The sequence below is a fragment of the Anomalospiza imberbis genome, chromosome 13 (assembly GCF_031753505.1).
Source record: "Anomalospiza imberbis isolate Cuckoo-Finch-1a 21T00152 chromosome 13, ASM3175350v1, whole genome shotgun sequence".
Taxonomy (NCBI): Eukaryota; Metazoa; Chordata; class Aves; order Passeriformes; family Viduidae; genus Anomalospiza; species Anomalospiza imberbis.
The window spans coordinates 14352957-14370004 of NC_089693.1; the positions used below are offsets into that span (position 1 = coordinate 14352957).

Genomic DNA, 17048 nt, shown 5'->3' on the forward strand with positions numbered 1-17048 from the left:
CCTGGCTCGGAGCCCCCCGGCCTGGCTCGGAGCCCCCCGGCCTGGCTCGGAGCCCCGGGCACGGTCGCCGCGCTGCCGGGGGAGCCCCTCCGGCTCCCAGCGCAGAGCGCGTGTTCACGGGTGCCACAGCCGCGCCCAGGGGCTCGGCACGGCTCTGGCTCTCCCAGAGCTGCCGGGCTCTGACCCATGCCTTTGCTGAGCTGCAGCATAGGCACTTTTTTGCTTACTCCGAAGCGTTGCCCCAGCGCACTTCAGAGTAACACTGGGAAGCATCTGGCGGCTCCTGGGGTGGTGCCGTCACACGCTCCCTGTGCAGCAACCAAAGCGGTTTCTATTTTAAGAAGGAAAGAGTGATTAAAGTGTTTGCCGAGGCAGGTATTTCAGTCTGCTTTGATTCCCGTGTGACTTGTGGCAAGTCACATAGCTCGCCTCGTGCTTCACTTCCCTACCAGCAGTAGAAGGAAATTGTATTTTCAGGGATAATAATGCTTCCTACCTCACAGGCATATTGTGAGAATGAATGTGAAAAACACTCCGAGGTGTGCAGACATTACAGCATTAGTTGTAGACTATCATGGAAGACGGGAAACTGAACACTTACAGGTATGATTATCATTCAAAACAGGAGAAATGGAGATCCCACAGAAAATAAACATGCAAGGCAGTCTGAGAAGTGGGGAAGGGATGCCACAGCACAAATAGCAAGGAGTGAACTGCACATTGCTAGAATTATCTCTTCATCACATCCCATGGATGGGTTTTTTTGTCCAAGCTTTTACACATCTTATGCGAGTGATTTAAAAAAACACTAAGAAAGCACTGCACATTTGTATGGAAAACTTGCCTTAAGTATCAAGTGAACTGTTATTTTTGGTAATCAGGCATATAATTTCCAAATAGGAAAAAACTTGTATCTTGTCCATGTGACAAGTATATTTGGAATATTCAGTAACTTAAATCAGTCAACCCAAATTTACTGGGTTACTAAATCATGACTTAAATTGCTTATAGCAGTATCAAGCAGGAAACAATATTATTAAAAAAAATCAAGCACCTGTAACCAGTATTTTAACTGGTATCTTACTTGACCCCAGTTTACTGCCATTGAAAGAGCCAGGTGAAATTATACTCCTCTTATAGAACATCTTATGGTTTCTATTTACCAGTGTAAGTTGGTATCACACTCATAGAGAAGGAATTTGCCATTAGTTCTGACACCTATTTGTTAATTGCAAATATCTCCAAACTGCAGCAAAGTTTTGTACAACTGCCAATCAAAGACTTAGACCCTTTCTGGCTGTTGGATCATATCAAGAAATCTCATATCTGATGAGATGCTTCACTGCATACTGAGCAAAGAGAAATGAATGAGAAGCTCATTTGTGGAACTTCTGCTTCATAGCCACACTTAGTCCAGATATTTGCATTTAGCTGCATTTCTTGTGGTAGACTTCATACAAACCTATGCTTAGCTTGCTGCAAACATTATTTTCCAACTGATAATAAACGGGTACTGAAGGCTGTGAGACTAAAGCACTCTTTGGCTGGTTTTTGTAAGGTGTATTTCACTAAATTTCACTAAGATGCTGCTAGATGTAAGGACTTTAATATTTGTTCTTTGTTTTTCTAGGTAGCATCCAGTGCTTTGCTGCTGCATGCACATAGCTCTTCCCAAATCAGTGGGATAATTCCCGTGTTTACAGCTAAATTGTGCTTAAAAGCTTCAATGCATCAAGATGGTTAAAATGTGTTAAGGCCCAGAGGTCTCAGGCCCACTGAGAACTGGGTGCCTGCTGGTGTGACCTGCTGCAGTCTGGTGGTGTACCAGGAGGGACCCCTTGCAGAGTGCTGGCATTCCTTAAAAATCCAACAACCGGGAAATGACGAGTGTGAGGAGCAGACTGCAGAACGGGACATTCAGTGTCTGTGCAGGACTTTGAATGCGGAAGTCACCACAATGACCCCCAGCTCTTATACTGTGCTTTTTGCTTATAGCCATGTAAGAACCTAAACGAGGAGGTAGGTATGCTTATCTCTCTTACATGTAGGGAAACTGAGTCATTACTCACAGAAATAACTTGTCCAAAGTCAACAGGATCAGAGATTGAACAAGGAATTCAATTCAGACCTCCTGAATTCCTCTCTGGTGTCACTGCTGCTCAGCAACCCAGCTTCTCTTAAAACTGTTTTTTTTTTTCTAATTTGTAGTTTCTGAAGCGCCATGCTATAAATAGAACACACACACTGTGACAATGTTTGCTCTCTGCTTTCAGGCAGTGCTTTCATACATTTCTAAAGCACAAACATGCTTTGCATTTTGAGATCTCAGAGGGTAGTCCTATTGCATCTTCGCTATCGATATTCGACTACTGTATTTCCATAACCCCATCTTTCTCACATTGCACAGGATTTCATCAGCAATTGTAAGCTTCTTTTCATACATCGGCCTTTATTTTGTTGTGAGGATTTTAGGTTCCCAAGGAGATCAGGCTCAGGCCATACTACTTCTCTTTATACTTAAAAATGTTTTTTTTGTTTTATGTAGGGGAGATTAGTTCAATTTGATTGAGGCTAATATATTTTTCATTAATTTCTGTCAGTGGACAAAGCTGCTGAGCCAGGTGCTGGTCTCAGTAAGACACTAAAATATCTTTCTGAAGCCATTTAATAGACCTACTCTGCTGCAATGTCTGTCACAGTCTGGCTGGCTGTGTCTAAAAATTAAAACCAGAATTTATATTCTTACCACAGAAGAATTTACTTACAACATAAAGTGTGGTCATTTAGATTTGAATACAATTTAATACAAGACTCAATTTTGATAAACTATACTGATGTCACACATTTTATTTAGATTTTATTTAGGTTTCTGCCAATGCTTTTATGAGAAAAATATCTTACCCTTAGTAATCTGCTGTCATGAAAACTTGTATTTGATTCTCCAGTCAATATTTTCTTAAGTTTTATGATCATCCTGTAGACTTTACTTTATTATTAATTGATTATTGATGTCAGAGACCAGTAGAAGATTGGGGACAATAACTTTGTTTACCTCTGCCCTGCCAAACCAATTCTGTGGGTCAACAGCAGATTTCAGTTTCAAGGCTGTCAACCTCATCTTTTCAAGAGTATCATTTTCATTATAAAAAGCTTTTTAGCAGTTTTTAGTCTTCATTCTTTTGTATTAATTTTTGTTTGCATTTATTGCATTAGCAATATTCGGATGCCAAGATCACCAGTGTCAGCATAATATTACACTTAACTTAAAAGTGCATTGAAAGCAAAAGCTTTAAATAATTTCAGTACCAGCTATTCAATAATTCAATTTGTACTTTTTCAACAGACATAAATTATTGACCAGAGAATGGCCCACCGAAGCCCAATCTTCCCAACTCTTGCCCCTTCTGAAAGGTACAGTCTGGAATAAAAAACCAAAAATCTTCATAATGCAGAATATTGTGTATCTCTTATTTCCCTAGATCCAGTAATGCTGTGACCTGGGACTTTGGCATTAGTGTACAATGCGAAGTGAAATACCATAAACATTCAAATCATAGCCCAGATCACAAGCCCTTACTCAGCTTTTATTTAGCCATTTCCTAAAGAAGTTCAATAGCTCAAATCTCACTGACTAGAAGTCCAAGAGCACTTTAGCCAGTGTTCAAATAGCATGGAATGAGTTGTGAAAAGTGACCTTTGTTGGAATCCTCATACATCTCTAGCAATAAGTCCTCTCTTTCAGCCTAGGTGGAGAAAACTCTATGGTATATTCTTCCAGGCAAGGCCCTGGCGATTTCCCTGAAGGGTTCAAAGGATTCCACAACCATGGTCAAATTGAACTGCTAATTTGGCTCATTAACAGGAAAAAAAAAAAGTGAGAATACACAGTAAATAAGAGTTCCTAGGAGAAAGATCTTTCTGAAGTGGGGTTGAACTTGTATCCTCCACTTATGCTTCTGAAAATGTTGCTATTCTTTACAGAACATAGTGGCAGGAAAAGGTTGCATGCATTACCAGCCTCATTTTATTACTTTCAGCACCCATGAGCTCCACTGCTTTCTATGGGAGCTATCCAATGCAGAGCACTCTTCAAAAATCTAGATAATTATTCAAGGTACCCAAATGTAAGCTATTTTGGGGGAAATTTAACTTCTAAGACTATGAGAAGCTTGTCATAAATTTGGTCTCACCTCAGTTTCTATGCCCACATATGCTCCTGTCCAGTTTGCAGGGGAACAAGCTTCTGTTTGGTATTACAGGGTAGCTATAGAGACAGAAAAGGGATTGACACAAGCTACTCCTTTTTAATTCTGATCCGGTTTCATTTAATTTAAATAACCTACCTTCAACTGTTACAGTTTTGATTAAGCCTGAAAACAGTGAAGACAAATAACATTACTTTTGAAACTCAGCAGAAGGGTTTGAATTTGGACTCTTAATCAAATTACAGTTCTGATTTGTAACTACTTTTATTATGCTAATGTCCTTTCCTTAAGATCCCATGCTTTTGTAAGCTTCCTTGAAGACCATGAAAAAAAGCCTGACCTGCCTTTGTACAAGACACCCGGTAGCCAACACAGCACCCACTTATTTGTAGCAGTGGGCACTCTCTCTGGGTGTATTTTGGGGCTTCTCCCCAGCACTGCCAGTACTCAGACAGTGTCACACTGTCTCCAGTGCAAAGGCATGACAGAGTTTTGTGTGAGAACTTAACAAGATGTGGATATTCTTCCCCTCTAGACGGGTCCGAAACATCCCGCTGCACAGCCAGGCACTGACAGCGGTCCCGCTGGCATCGGCCAGCCTGGTGGATCAGCTGGAGGACAGAATCCTGAGCCATGAGAAAACAACAGCGGCTCTTGTGGAACACGCTTTTCGCATTAAGGAGGACATTGTTTCCACGCTGCACAGAATGCAGAACAAAGGGGGGGGTGACCGGTTGGCAAGGCAACTCCTGGAGGAGCACATCAGAAACATTACTGCGATAGTGAGGCAGCTCAACCGGGACATCGAGGTATGGCAAGAATGTTGCACAGCACTAATGCCATCGCAGCTACGTACTGCTTCTAATTTCCTAACAAAGTTTACCACGGGATAAGTAAAGGTCAGACAAGGTCTGAAGATCCTGTAAGCTTATAAATTGTTTTTACAACTTGAAAAAGTGTTTGCAAATTACATAATTCTTTCAGTGGCTATGAAAATAGCACAGGATATTAGCATATAAACACAGGAGCCTTTGTGGTTCTAATAAGCTTGCTTTCAAAAGCTGCACTGGAAAATCTTGAAAAAATGAATTAATGTGACACTAATACCCAGCTCAACTTCAGTCCAAAGGCTGTGCTGTATAAACACTAGGAAATGCCTTTGCTCTATAATAAACTTTCTTTCCCTTCCGACTCACTGACGACACGAAGTAACCAAACCCAAGTGCTCATTTTTATGACCTAATCCTAGGCAGACACATGACTTCATGTCTGACCTCTGCTGCAGTGAACAACAGGGGTGTGGTGGGGAAAATGAAAGGAGAAAAAAAAAATTAAGTCTCCATTTCACTGTCAAGTTATACTTTATATACATTATGGTAGTTGTCTGCAGATTGGATACTAATAGTAAGAAATAATAGAATACCTAAAAGGTATCTGGTTTAGTACATTACAAGACAAAGCTTTGAAAAATGTAATAATAAAATGGTATCTGAGGATACTGAATTACTGAAAAATAATGAGTGACATTTAAAGTGTACATTAAATGTGACATACTGGGGTTTTATTTGCATATGAATGTTCTATAGATGCTGCAGGAACAGATACGTGTCAGAGACAATCTCAGCTATGGAACTAATTCTACCCTGAAGAGTCTTGAAATGCGGCAGCTTTCTGGCCTAGGAGATCTTCGGGGAAGAGTTGCAAGGTAAAAGTCCCCATGGGGACTGTGTTTTGGGGGCTAGCTAATCTTGTTTTAATCCTGAAGTATTAATGAAAATGGGTTGAATTCAACTTTGGCAAAATTCCAAGGATAATTTTGCTCTGTGTTTTCAAGAAAATGAATAATAATATTTTGCATTCCAGTATTACATATTAAATTTGACAATATCACCCTTAATTCCTAAAATTCCTGAAATTAGTTCTAAATAAATTATTTCAAATTCCCTGGGAAATTGGATTTGGTTCAGCTTTTAAAAAGTACGGTGGTTAGACTCGTGTCTTTGAAACACGTTAATTAGCACAATTATAAAGGCACCACGGAACAGTCTGCACTTGTGAAGAACAAAACAGTTGCACATTTTTGCATATATTTTAGAAACAAAAATCTGCACATTCAGTTAGTGGTTAGCTATATTAAATCCCACATGGGCTACATGACACATAAGGAACAGAAAACTGTACAGTGACAGAGGTTTCACAGGCTGCCCAAAGCTCCTGCTTACAATTCTGCGGCCACACAGACTTCAGCTGTGCCATCAACGACACATTTACAAACCCCAGCACAACATTTGCTTAAGTGCCTGTAAAGTTGAACACAAAAGACAGAGGATGTGTACAGCTACAGGAAAAGGACACAACCTGGCCTACAGCTGCTTGGGTAATAACTTCGGTGGAGTTATGCCCATTTTGTAGAAAATAATTTAGAGGTTTCAAAAAAAAATTAAACAGTTAGCAAGTTATGCACTATCCTTTAGCAAACACAAATCAACTAGTTTATTTTTTTCAAATCAAAAAACTGATGGAAAAACAGATAAAAGCATACACATACACATATCTGTCCTGCTGAGAAGTCCCGCCAAAATGCACGTGCTTAGATCTTCCTGCTTCTTTCTATAAACATACTTGGAGATCATCCTACATCCCGAGAGGGGTTCTAGGTGGAGCAGCACTGTTACTGACACCTTGGGAGGCAAAGTGTGGTGCCTTTGCCCTCAGTCAGAGAACTCAAGAGAAGAAACTTGTGCTGGCATGAGCGTCACTGCGGGGCCCTGTCCTGGCCCCAGCACTCGGTGTGGGAGGGTGGGGATGGGCACAGGCTGTGCCAGGGCTTCTTCCTTTATTTCCTTAGGGCACCACCCTTGTGCTGTGTCTGGGTTGCAATTTATCTGCAAATTGAATGAGATTATACCCATGTGCCTTATGTCAGACTGTGTGATGAATGCAGGTTATTTGTATTCGTTCCCGTAAGAGAATCAGTTTATTGCCCTTTAACTGCTATCTTCCATACTGCATTCTATGCTTCTATTCAGCATGTTCTCTTGAAAAAAATCCCTGAATGAGGAAAAAAAATCTTCCTTTTATGAGAAAACAATTTAAAGCAGTGGTCCATGAGAGAAAGACATTTGCCTTTATTTACAAACATATTCTACTTTGAAATTAGTGTTCCAGTGAATAATGATTATAGCACTAACTGGAGATTATGGTCAAGACAGTGGTTTGTTTTGCCTTTGGAACAATACAGAGACTTTCCCTGAGATAAACACCTTCTGATTACTTTAGCCAATGTTCCTTATATAAAATACACTTTACTCACTCAATGTAATTTCACCTCTAGTGCTGCTAGCTTTCAGATGAGTTTAGAGTGAAACATGAGAAACACGATCAAGTTAGTGTGGGTTACCAGCTTCCTGTGCATCAGCTTTCAGTCACAGCAAAGGTACATTGAGAGGCTCAGGCTGCAGTAGCTCTGAGTGCTGTGTTTGCTCCAGGCTGGCAGCATGCAGAAGGACAGTGGGAATCAGTTTAGACAGTAAATCCCAAAGCATGAGCCCTTTGTCACGTAATAACTTTAGTATCCATCTTAGGATTCTGGTCAAATTTCAGTTCCAGTAATTTCATGCACACTAAACATCCTATTCAAGTTCCATGTTGGAGAGAGGGGTGTTTATTTCCCAACACAACTCGACGTGTTCTGTAACATGTCAATATATCATCAAACAACTGTCTCATTATTTCTTGAGGGCTAGTGCTGTTAATGATGGGAACAAGGGATCCCTACATGCACATGCATTTCTGGAGCACAGCCCCAAATCCGACTCCCCACTGCTCTGCAGGAGTGAGATTCCAACATACCTCACTCACATCACAGAATCAACTGATATTGCTATCAGAAGGTGACAGACTACACATTACAGCTCATGTCTCTGGATCTTTTCTCAATAAGCACAGTTTACTGGTGAATTTGTAAAGCATTATCACAGCCCTGAATTATTGCTAAAAATCGCCATTTTTATTAACTTTAAGAAAAAATTATTATCTCTATAAATTTCAGGGATGCATTAGCAGAAAATTAGATCGATGCCAGTAATCATATTCTTCAGCCTCCTGTCTCTTATGTTGTCAATTATATATTATACACATTTACCAATTCTTTTTCTAGTGATAACAGATCATAAAATTCATTAGTGCCTTATCATTTATTTAGGGAATTATTTGTGGATAATGAGCATTTGTACGGAAAGTTTAAATCCAGCAGCCTGGTTGGAATGATAGCAACAGCTCTTCATAAAAGCTTCCTGAGAGCTGAAACATCCGGAGAAATGGCAACTCTGTGTGTTCAAATTGGACCTACTTTGCATATATAGATGAATTTTTTATCTACATTATAGCACTGATTCATTTCAGACAACCTGGACTCATTACACGTAGGCAGATTTTCCTGCTGCACAGATTATGAGTCTGATGCATCTGGGCTGCACCACATTAACAATCTCCCCAGGAGCAATAAATGTGCTGCTCCCTGGCCCTTGCTGTGCGGGGGGTGGCACCACGAGGGCAGCTCTGGGCTCCCTGCCCCAGGCCAGCACAATCCACCAGCTCTGCTGCTCTTGCCCAGCGCCCCCGTGGGCATTTCAACTTGCTTTTCACTACTTGTTCTCCAGCTACCTGTTTTTCACCGAAACACTGGCATTTTAATTGAAAGCTCTCCTGTTGTAATAAACCAGGAACATTAAAAGCTCTCTCCATACCATTACAGCATATGCATATAGCAGCCGGCTGCAGAGTACTGGCAGTTCTCATTTTATCTACGCCCTACTGATACTGAATGGAGCAACTACTCAGCTTTTGATTTCCTTGATGCTGAACACTAATATTTTCTTCCAGGTCAAAACCAATTGTGTTTGTGAGTGTATACAGCAAATATAGAAGATAAACCAAAATAATCTGATCTATGCATACCCGTCAGACATTAAATTCACATAGTCAGAATATTAATGTTTCAGTTACCATGCAACTACATGAACCCTTTGACCACATAACTGAATTCCATGAAGAAGAGAAATGCTCTGTGATTAAACCCAAAACACTAATTTACTTTAAAAACATTCACAGGTGCTTGCTGATTAATTTTGCTTCAGTAGTTTCAAAGCTGTTGCATTTTATATTTTCTGCCATGCCTCAGAGAAACAAAACTAACCATTTTTTGGAGCCACAACCTTCTGGTGGCTAGATGCAAGATGATTCCATTCCTCTGATTCTCTCTGATTGTAACGACATGGAGAGATTTGGCTTCTTTCCTCTTTCTAAAGAAACTGCCTGATTGTGAGCCCTACAAGCTTTTCACTGCTATGTAAACCCTAGCCAGGCTCCCTGCAGATATTACTAGCAGGTCTCACAATGCTGAACTGCTACCCTAGGAATTAATTTCCTCGAGTTTTATAAAGCCTATTTTGCATTACTGATTATTTTCGTATTGAAACTGTACCATATTAATAAGCAGATGTTCCTTTTGTCATTTTAGCTGTGACTTTCCCTTCATGTTTAATGATAACGGCAATTCCTGTAACTGAGGTGATGAAAATGCATGTTGAAATGAAAGCCTTCAAACTGAAATGTGACTAAAAAGGTGACAAAGTGTGTCACTGGTCTAGGTAATGACTTAACATGCCTCAGCTTGTTCCATTTCAGTGCCTTTTTCTCCCTAAAGTTGTAACTGCTGTCTGTTCCTCATCAGTTTCCTAGATCAAATATGGGAACACTGATGATTACATATTTCCCTTAGCAAAAAAAAAAAAAAAATACACATGAGTCATACTTCACAGAGGTCTTACTCCTGAAATCACAGTACTCATATTTTTACAGCTCAGTTAATGCCCCTAATGCATTACTGTAGATGAAATCCACTTGATCAAATTATTTTTAAAATCTGGTAGAAAACACACATGTTCTATAGCATATTTATCCTGAAAATCTTACAGCATCAAGAAGTGTTCCAATGTGACAAAAGGAAACAATAATTATTATGTTCTAGGACTTCATTTTACAGCCTTTTCTGAGACAAAATTGCCATTGCTTTCAATGACAATTTATTTATTCACCTAAATAAAGACTAAGAACCATAAAATTTGTTCCACATTGTTAACTACACATATTAGCTGTGTACTACTATTTCACAAATAAAAATACAAAGCTACAATAATGAAAAAATGGTCCTCAGTTATTTAGGCTACTAATCATGCAGGGGAATGCGTACACACCTTATCAGATATCTTCTGGAGTACTACAAAAAGACATGGAAATGAAATTCTGCATCTTTGCATTTCTGATGTGATTTCCCTGAGTGATAACGCAGCCTACCCATATCATATTAGTGCCAAGAACAATGGAATTTGTTTATCAGATTACTTGACCTTCAGGTCTCTTTGGGAGCACTTTGCTGAACACTATGAGATGTATTACCATTCTTACCGTCTCAAAGACATTGCTTCCCTAGCCAGCCAGGAATTCCACAGAAATGGGCAGTGGGAAATGGGTAATTTTAAAAGCCTGGACCTTATATTCTATTTGGCTGGTGCTTTGTTTTTTTATCTATTCAAACAGGTGTGATGCTGGGTTAGCCAGGCTGTCTGCAGAGCATAAAATTACATATGAAAGACTTCAGAGTCTAAGTAAAGACCAACACACCTCCAAGCTGATCTTAGAATCTAAAATCAAAGAGGCAGAAATACAGGTATGGTATTTAGACCAAGGCAATCCCTGTACAGGTAAGAGTTCTAGTCTAATTCACACAGACTCCATTACTGTTAATTATTATGCTGGGAGGTCACAGATTTAAAAATGGAGAGGTGTATCTGCTCACAGTTTTTATTACATTGACCACTGGAACCTAGATGCATTTCTGTACTGCTCTAACTGGAAAAGGTCCTTAATTTCTTCCTGCAGCATCTGTGTAGAAAGGATTGGTTTGTAAAGGCACGTGCTCAACAAAACTACAACAATGCAAGCCTCTGTATCTCTTGCTGTATGTTTCGGCCTTCCCAGGATGATCCTATACGTATTTGAACACAATTTTTGAAGGTCTGCAAAACAAAACTGGCTTTGGGTTCTGTGAATCCATTAATCTGTCTCTCAGGTTTCTCTTCCATTGGGTTTGAGAATGGAAGTGAGCACTAGATACAAGCAGAGACTTGGAGATATGAAAAATCCTTTTCCTTAATGTCACATCTCAAGGCCTTCCCATTTTCTTGGTCAACAAAAGTATTTTACATCATCATTTTGTGGTGGGTAAAAAAAGGCTAAAATGCACTTTGCCTTTCTCAGAAGCCTCAGTGTAGAATATTAGCATGCCAGGAGCATGTTGTCATGCATCTTGTCGTGAACCAGAACAGTATGCTTTGAGAAAGTGGGATGGTTGTTTTGGTGACAAATATTCTCTTGTAGTTATGACTTCTCTCCAGTTAAACTCAGCACTTCTATCGCTGCAGCGGCCCTTACACACAGAGTGATGGAGCACACCCCTCAGTACTGGTGGAGTGCTTTGGCACTTGCGTATTCTGATTATATGGCAACTTGGAGTTGTATGGACCATGCAAATTCAGCTCTCTAAAGGGGGGACCAGGCAGAGATTTTCAAGGTGAAACTATTCACATTATTTAAGGCAAAAAATTTTACAGTTTTCAAAATGCTGATAGTTTCATATTGAGAGACAGTATGATAGTCATGATAAAGTAAAATATGCAAATTCAATAATTTTTGAAATGTTAGCAAAGGTGACCTCTCTGTTAGACTTTCTCTACTTTATGAAAATGCCCCAAATGAAACTGTGATGAAATGCTGTTGAAAAAATAGAGAATTCTGAATTTTGTTTCAGATTTCTCATCTGCTGAGCAGAGTAGAGCAATCGATAATGCAACAAGAAGCAAAGCTGAAGATTGCCTACAAAGAGAGCAACCAACAGCTGCAAGTTCTGGACACAAAGTAAGTGCCTGGGAAGCCTTGCTGCTGCCATGCACCTTGGGAGTAGGGCCTCCATCTTCCCCGTCTGGCCTCAGTTTTCCCAGTCTGACTGGTATAATCTTCAGGCCTATAAAAGCAGGAACCTCCATGAATATGTGTGTTTGCTCCACAGATATTACAAAAGCTGACTGTGAAGAGGTCAAGAGGGACTTGCTTTCACCAAGAATTCTGCCCTGATGTGGTTAGGCAATTCTGAAATGTTGATGAAGTTCCTAGTTAAGTACTCAGGCAGAAATTATATTAAAGGACACAACTAAGGGTTTTGTCAGAGTGGCCTGGTGCCTTTCTGTAAGGACTGTCTGAAGCAATGAAATCTGGAGGTGGCTGTCCAGGGCAGGGGAAAAAGTTCAACTGAAGCAAGCAGGAAGCAAGTCACAGCACTCACAGAGTGCTACTGCTTTCAGCTGGCTTCAAACATGAATATAAGTGAAATACCTAAATTATTAGTGATTAGATACTCTGTACTACCAGACAATCCATGGGGTCCTTATATTCTATTCAGATGTTAACTCCTCTCCAGGCATTTCACTCAGCAGCAGTCCTGGTATAAGCCATCCATAGCCTCATTTCTTACTACTTATCACCATCCTTGTGCAAAGCAGGTTTCACATATTCACTGGAGAAAAGAAACAGATTCACTGGCACAATTGGTTGGTGGTGGTTGAGGTGGGTATAGGCAATGTCAGTGGAGCTACAGGAGCCAGCATTGTCACCAGAATAAGTGGCTACCAAACCTATGCTCGGATTTGATACATATGGACATAAAGTTTAGAATCTGTCTGGATGACCAAATTCTGTTTTCAATGTCACAAAGAATTTTCATCTACTATGATTCAAATTTTGTAATGTGTTTCATCTAAATTTGCTGTGAACTTTTACCTTTATTTTCTAAACCAATGTTACCATACCCTTTTTAATAGCCTTAAAATTCAAAGGCTCACCTTAATATGGTGTGAAGAATGTATTAAATTACCATTTTGTGTTTCTATGAACATGTTAATAAAAAAGTCACTGTTGAATGACCAGTTCTTTCTTTTGTTTCTGCTAATTTCTGTTGTGCTCCTAGATTAAAAGATGCTGTTGAGGAGCTCAGCAATCAGATTTTGTCTGCTCGGAGCTGGCTGGAACAGGAACACGGAAGGACTGAAAAAGAGCTTGTGCAAAAAATCGACCAACTCTCACTGACTTTTAAGGAAAGCACTGTAAGTTTCATTCAAGTATCCTGTAATACTTCTCAGGAAGCATTCAAGAGCATTATTAATAACTAAGATGATGTAATTGAGATATTATTTGAGTAAGATTTTCAGATAGCCTCAGAATATGCCAAAGTCTCTTCATCGATATCAAGTGTAATACCTAGAACCTGAGAACCTTTACATGAACCTGGTCACTGCTAAATAGATAAGTATTTTAACCTACACTAATCAAGTAATTTGAAATGATTTTATGAAAAGTTGTAATTCCTTACATTTTTAATTCCAGATAAAAGATGATAAATCAGTATCTATTTCATATTTTAAAAAGGGCCACTGTTATTGCACATGCAGAGTAAATCATTAAAATTCTGTTTCCCGGCTCCAGGAAATGAGTGAGAGAGGTATTGAGATTAAATTCAACCAAATGGCAGAGAAAATTGAGAGAATAGAAGAAATGCAGAAGATAACCATGGAGGCACATGAAGCAAAACAGACTGAAGAAAAGATAAATATTCGCATTGTCAAACTTCAAAATGAGATAAATGAAGATATAAAAGAAATGAAAGCTGAAGTTAATGCTGGTAGGACCATAGTTATCCAGTTCTTTATTCTGAATCGTGGTGACAGTGATCCACTCACAGTAATAAGCAAAGTGTCTTTGCTTTTATCAAAATAGTTTAAATACTTTTGGGGCAGATGTAATGGCTACACCTGAGGCATTAAGAAGGATTTTCACTAAGTGCAAAAAGCAGAGGAATAAGGGGTGACAACCAGCTTAGAAGTGCTCTCCCCAGAGCAGGCACAGCCATAGCTGGGCTGCCATCAGGGCAGCACACAATTACACCCCATTTTCCTTCACAACTTTTGCTGTGTTCCTAGAGCAAAGCAGGGCATTATGGAAGTGCATTCTGATAGCAATGATGTGACACTCTTGCTCCTCATGATGAACTAATGTAATTCTCACCTGCAATTAGGGTTTGCAGCTATCTATGAGAGCATTGGGTCTCTACGGCAAGTTCTAGAAGCAAAAATGAAGCTGGACAGAGATGAACTACAGAAGCAGATCCACCAAATGAAGCAGGAGGTTCCAAGATGGGGAGAAGCTGGGCCATGACTGCAAGATTTTGTCTGAGAGATTAGTGTTTACCTGGCTAACTAGGCAGACTCCAGTGTTGTTCCAGTCTGTAACGCCAATTACCTGCATGTACCAAATGACATGCTGCTGCTGCTGCTGCTGCTGCTGCTGCTGCTGCTGCTGCTGCTGCACAGGTGTTTGCTCACAGCAGTAAATACAAGCTGTTCTTGGATAACTGGCAATGAGCCTGTGGAGCTGAGGTGCTGCTTTGCCACTGCACAACTCCAGTTGCTGTCAGGAAATTTAGCACTGTGTAAAACTGGAGTAATACACTGGTGAAGCTGGCACCTAGTTTGCTAAAGGCATTCCAGTTTTGCAGGCTTGATCAGGCAGCTATATGCTTTTATATGCACCTGCACCCCTCCACCTTAAAAAAAAAAAAGGCAAGTTGCTATCATTTGCTTCATATGAATTAGGCAAGGTTCTCCACCTTGATACAAACTACTTAGTTGAAATCAATAGACATTTTTACAGTGACTTTCTCTACAATTGACTTCCTGGGAAGACACAATTGGCACTAAACAGACCAGTCTTCAAAATCAAGACAACGTTAGAAAATCTTTGTTTAGGTTTGCAAATACCCTGTGTGTGACAACTAGGTGGTGTTATATAATGTACTTGTAGACTTAGATGATTCACAAACAACACAAGAAACAAACTTACATGGTCTTAAGCATTGTAACCTTTTAAAATTAATAACCAAGGGGAGTTGACACAAGGTAAAATATGTATATAGGGTATTTTTTACTAGGCATGTGTTCCTATTACTTGCTTCATTATATTGATAAAAACTTAGAATGGGTTGAAAACTAAAGAGAAGGTGATAATCTAACCTAGTCTGACTCTAATGTAAAATAAAATGCAGTTTATGATCTCCTTAGAAATTTTCATTGAAGTAAAAAAGTTGATTAATCGTATTTAAGTAGACTTTAATAATTTAGCAGACTCAAATTGCTAATTGCATTCACATTATTTCCAGGTAATAATTTCCATTCCCAGATGAGATTACATATGAAAATCAGCACCCATGTGGCGTATCTAGATAGGAAAAAATATATGTTGTTTTTACTTCATTCATGGCATGATATATTAATAGGATGTCTCTAAACTGCACTTAGTTGACTTTTCATTCAGCTAGTACTGGAAAAATATATTTTTAGTTGGAAAATCAGTGGCAAATATCACTTCCATAAAAGACATTTTGGTTCACAGAGTCATCATATATAAAACAAACAAAGAATTTTAAAAACTGCTTCAAGAACTTACAGTCATTAACTTCAATAAGTCAGTGTAGAGTGTAAAAATCATGTAAATGCATTCATCTTTACAGGATTAACACCTAAGTTTATATTCACTTCCTCTATAGCTGAAAGTCAATGAAGTCTCAAAGACACATGAGGCATTTGCAGCTCTGGCTCCCAATGCTCTCTGATACAAACCAGGAATACCAGAGGCAGCTTTGTTATCATCCATGTCCTGTGAAATATATTTACAATGGCAGCTAAGGGGAAAGCCCAGTTCCCTAAAGAGAGACAATTAAATGCTTGTAGATATTTCTCAGGAATTGTCTTCAAAATTCAGTCTTACTTCCTGAATGTATTCCTATTTATTCTTGAATATTTAGCCATGTGCAGTAGAAAAGCTATCACTGGTATTTTATTAAAAAAAGAAGAAAAAAGAAAAAAAAAGAAAATAACAAAGAAAGAAACAAAAGGAGACAGACTAAAACCAGAATAATTTTAAAATTCTGTAATTTAAAGTCTGTACCCGAGAAAATCTGCTAAGATATGAAGAGCATACAAGGAATCAGAAACATTTATGTAGGACTTTATTGTTTCTATTGTAAAAATCTTGTGTGATTGATCCAGATATAAAACAACACATGAAACCCTATCCAATTTTACTTTTTCTGCCTTAAAATGGTTTTTTTTTTCCCTAAATCTCAGCTAAAGCAAATAAGTAAAAGTCCAAATAAAATAATTCTCAACCTACTGCCAAGCAGTGTCTCCAAACTCTGAAGTGCCAAGTGCAGGGAGGCCCAGGTCAACCATGACTTGTGGGCATTGTCTGCCAGGGAGTGCTCACATGTGATAAGGGAGAGTATCCTCTGATCATCTTAACGTGTCAGGGCAAAATCCTCTCCTCAGACTCAGCATCCCCTCAGGGGAGCAGCTGTGAATCCACCAGGGCAGCGCTGCAGACACTGAGCTGTGGAAGCTTGGTTTTGCCAAATGGAAACTGATTCTGAAAGCTGGCCTGCAGAGATCATGTAAAGCCAAATAGAAGCAAACAGCCGTGCTTGAAAGCACAGCTGCCCCTTTTCCTTTTCCTTTTCCTTCCAAGCTGATGTCCAATGGGATTCCTTTGTTCCTGTCCTTCAGGGACACCACTTTTGGCAGTGGAAATAATGTGCTTTCTTTGTAGTGCTCATGTTGTGAGTCTTGGGTTTGTGCACCAAGTGCAAACCTGCCAGGGCCACAGAAGGAACAAGGCAGT

General features: G+C 39.5%; 2 protein-coding genes across 4 annotated transcripts in view; one reads left to right on the forward strand and one right to left on the reverse strand.

The window, feature by feature from the left end:
* Positions 1-17048, reverse strand: part of MYO1E (myosin IE) — a 143330-nt gene that overhangs the window by 85826 nt on the left and 40456 nt on the right. The gene's annotated exons all lie outside the window — the stretch shown is intronic.
* Positions 1632-15479, forward strand: FAM81A (family with sequence similarity 81 member A). 2 transcript variants are annotated; one of them, XM_068204113.1, is made up of 9 exons: positions 1632-2019; positions 3344-3411; positions 4741-5014; positions 5792-5910; positions 10806-10935; positions 12076-12182; positions 13288-13423; positions 13803-13998; positions 14392-15479. In XM_068204113.1, exons 2-9 carry the CDS (start codon positions 3365-3367, stop codon positions 14529-14531), a joined length of 1149 nt encoding a protein of 382 aa, XP_068060214.1. In that variant the 5' UTR covers positions 1632-2019; positions 3344-3364; the 3' UTR covers positions 14532-15479. The 2 variants fall into 2 exon arrangements, with proteins under 2 accessions (XP_068060214.1, XP_068060215.1); XM_068204114.1 differs by lacking the exon at positions 3344-3411 and having other exon boundaries at positions 1633-2019.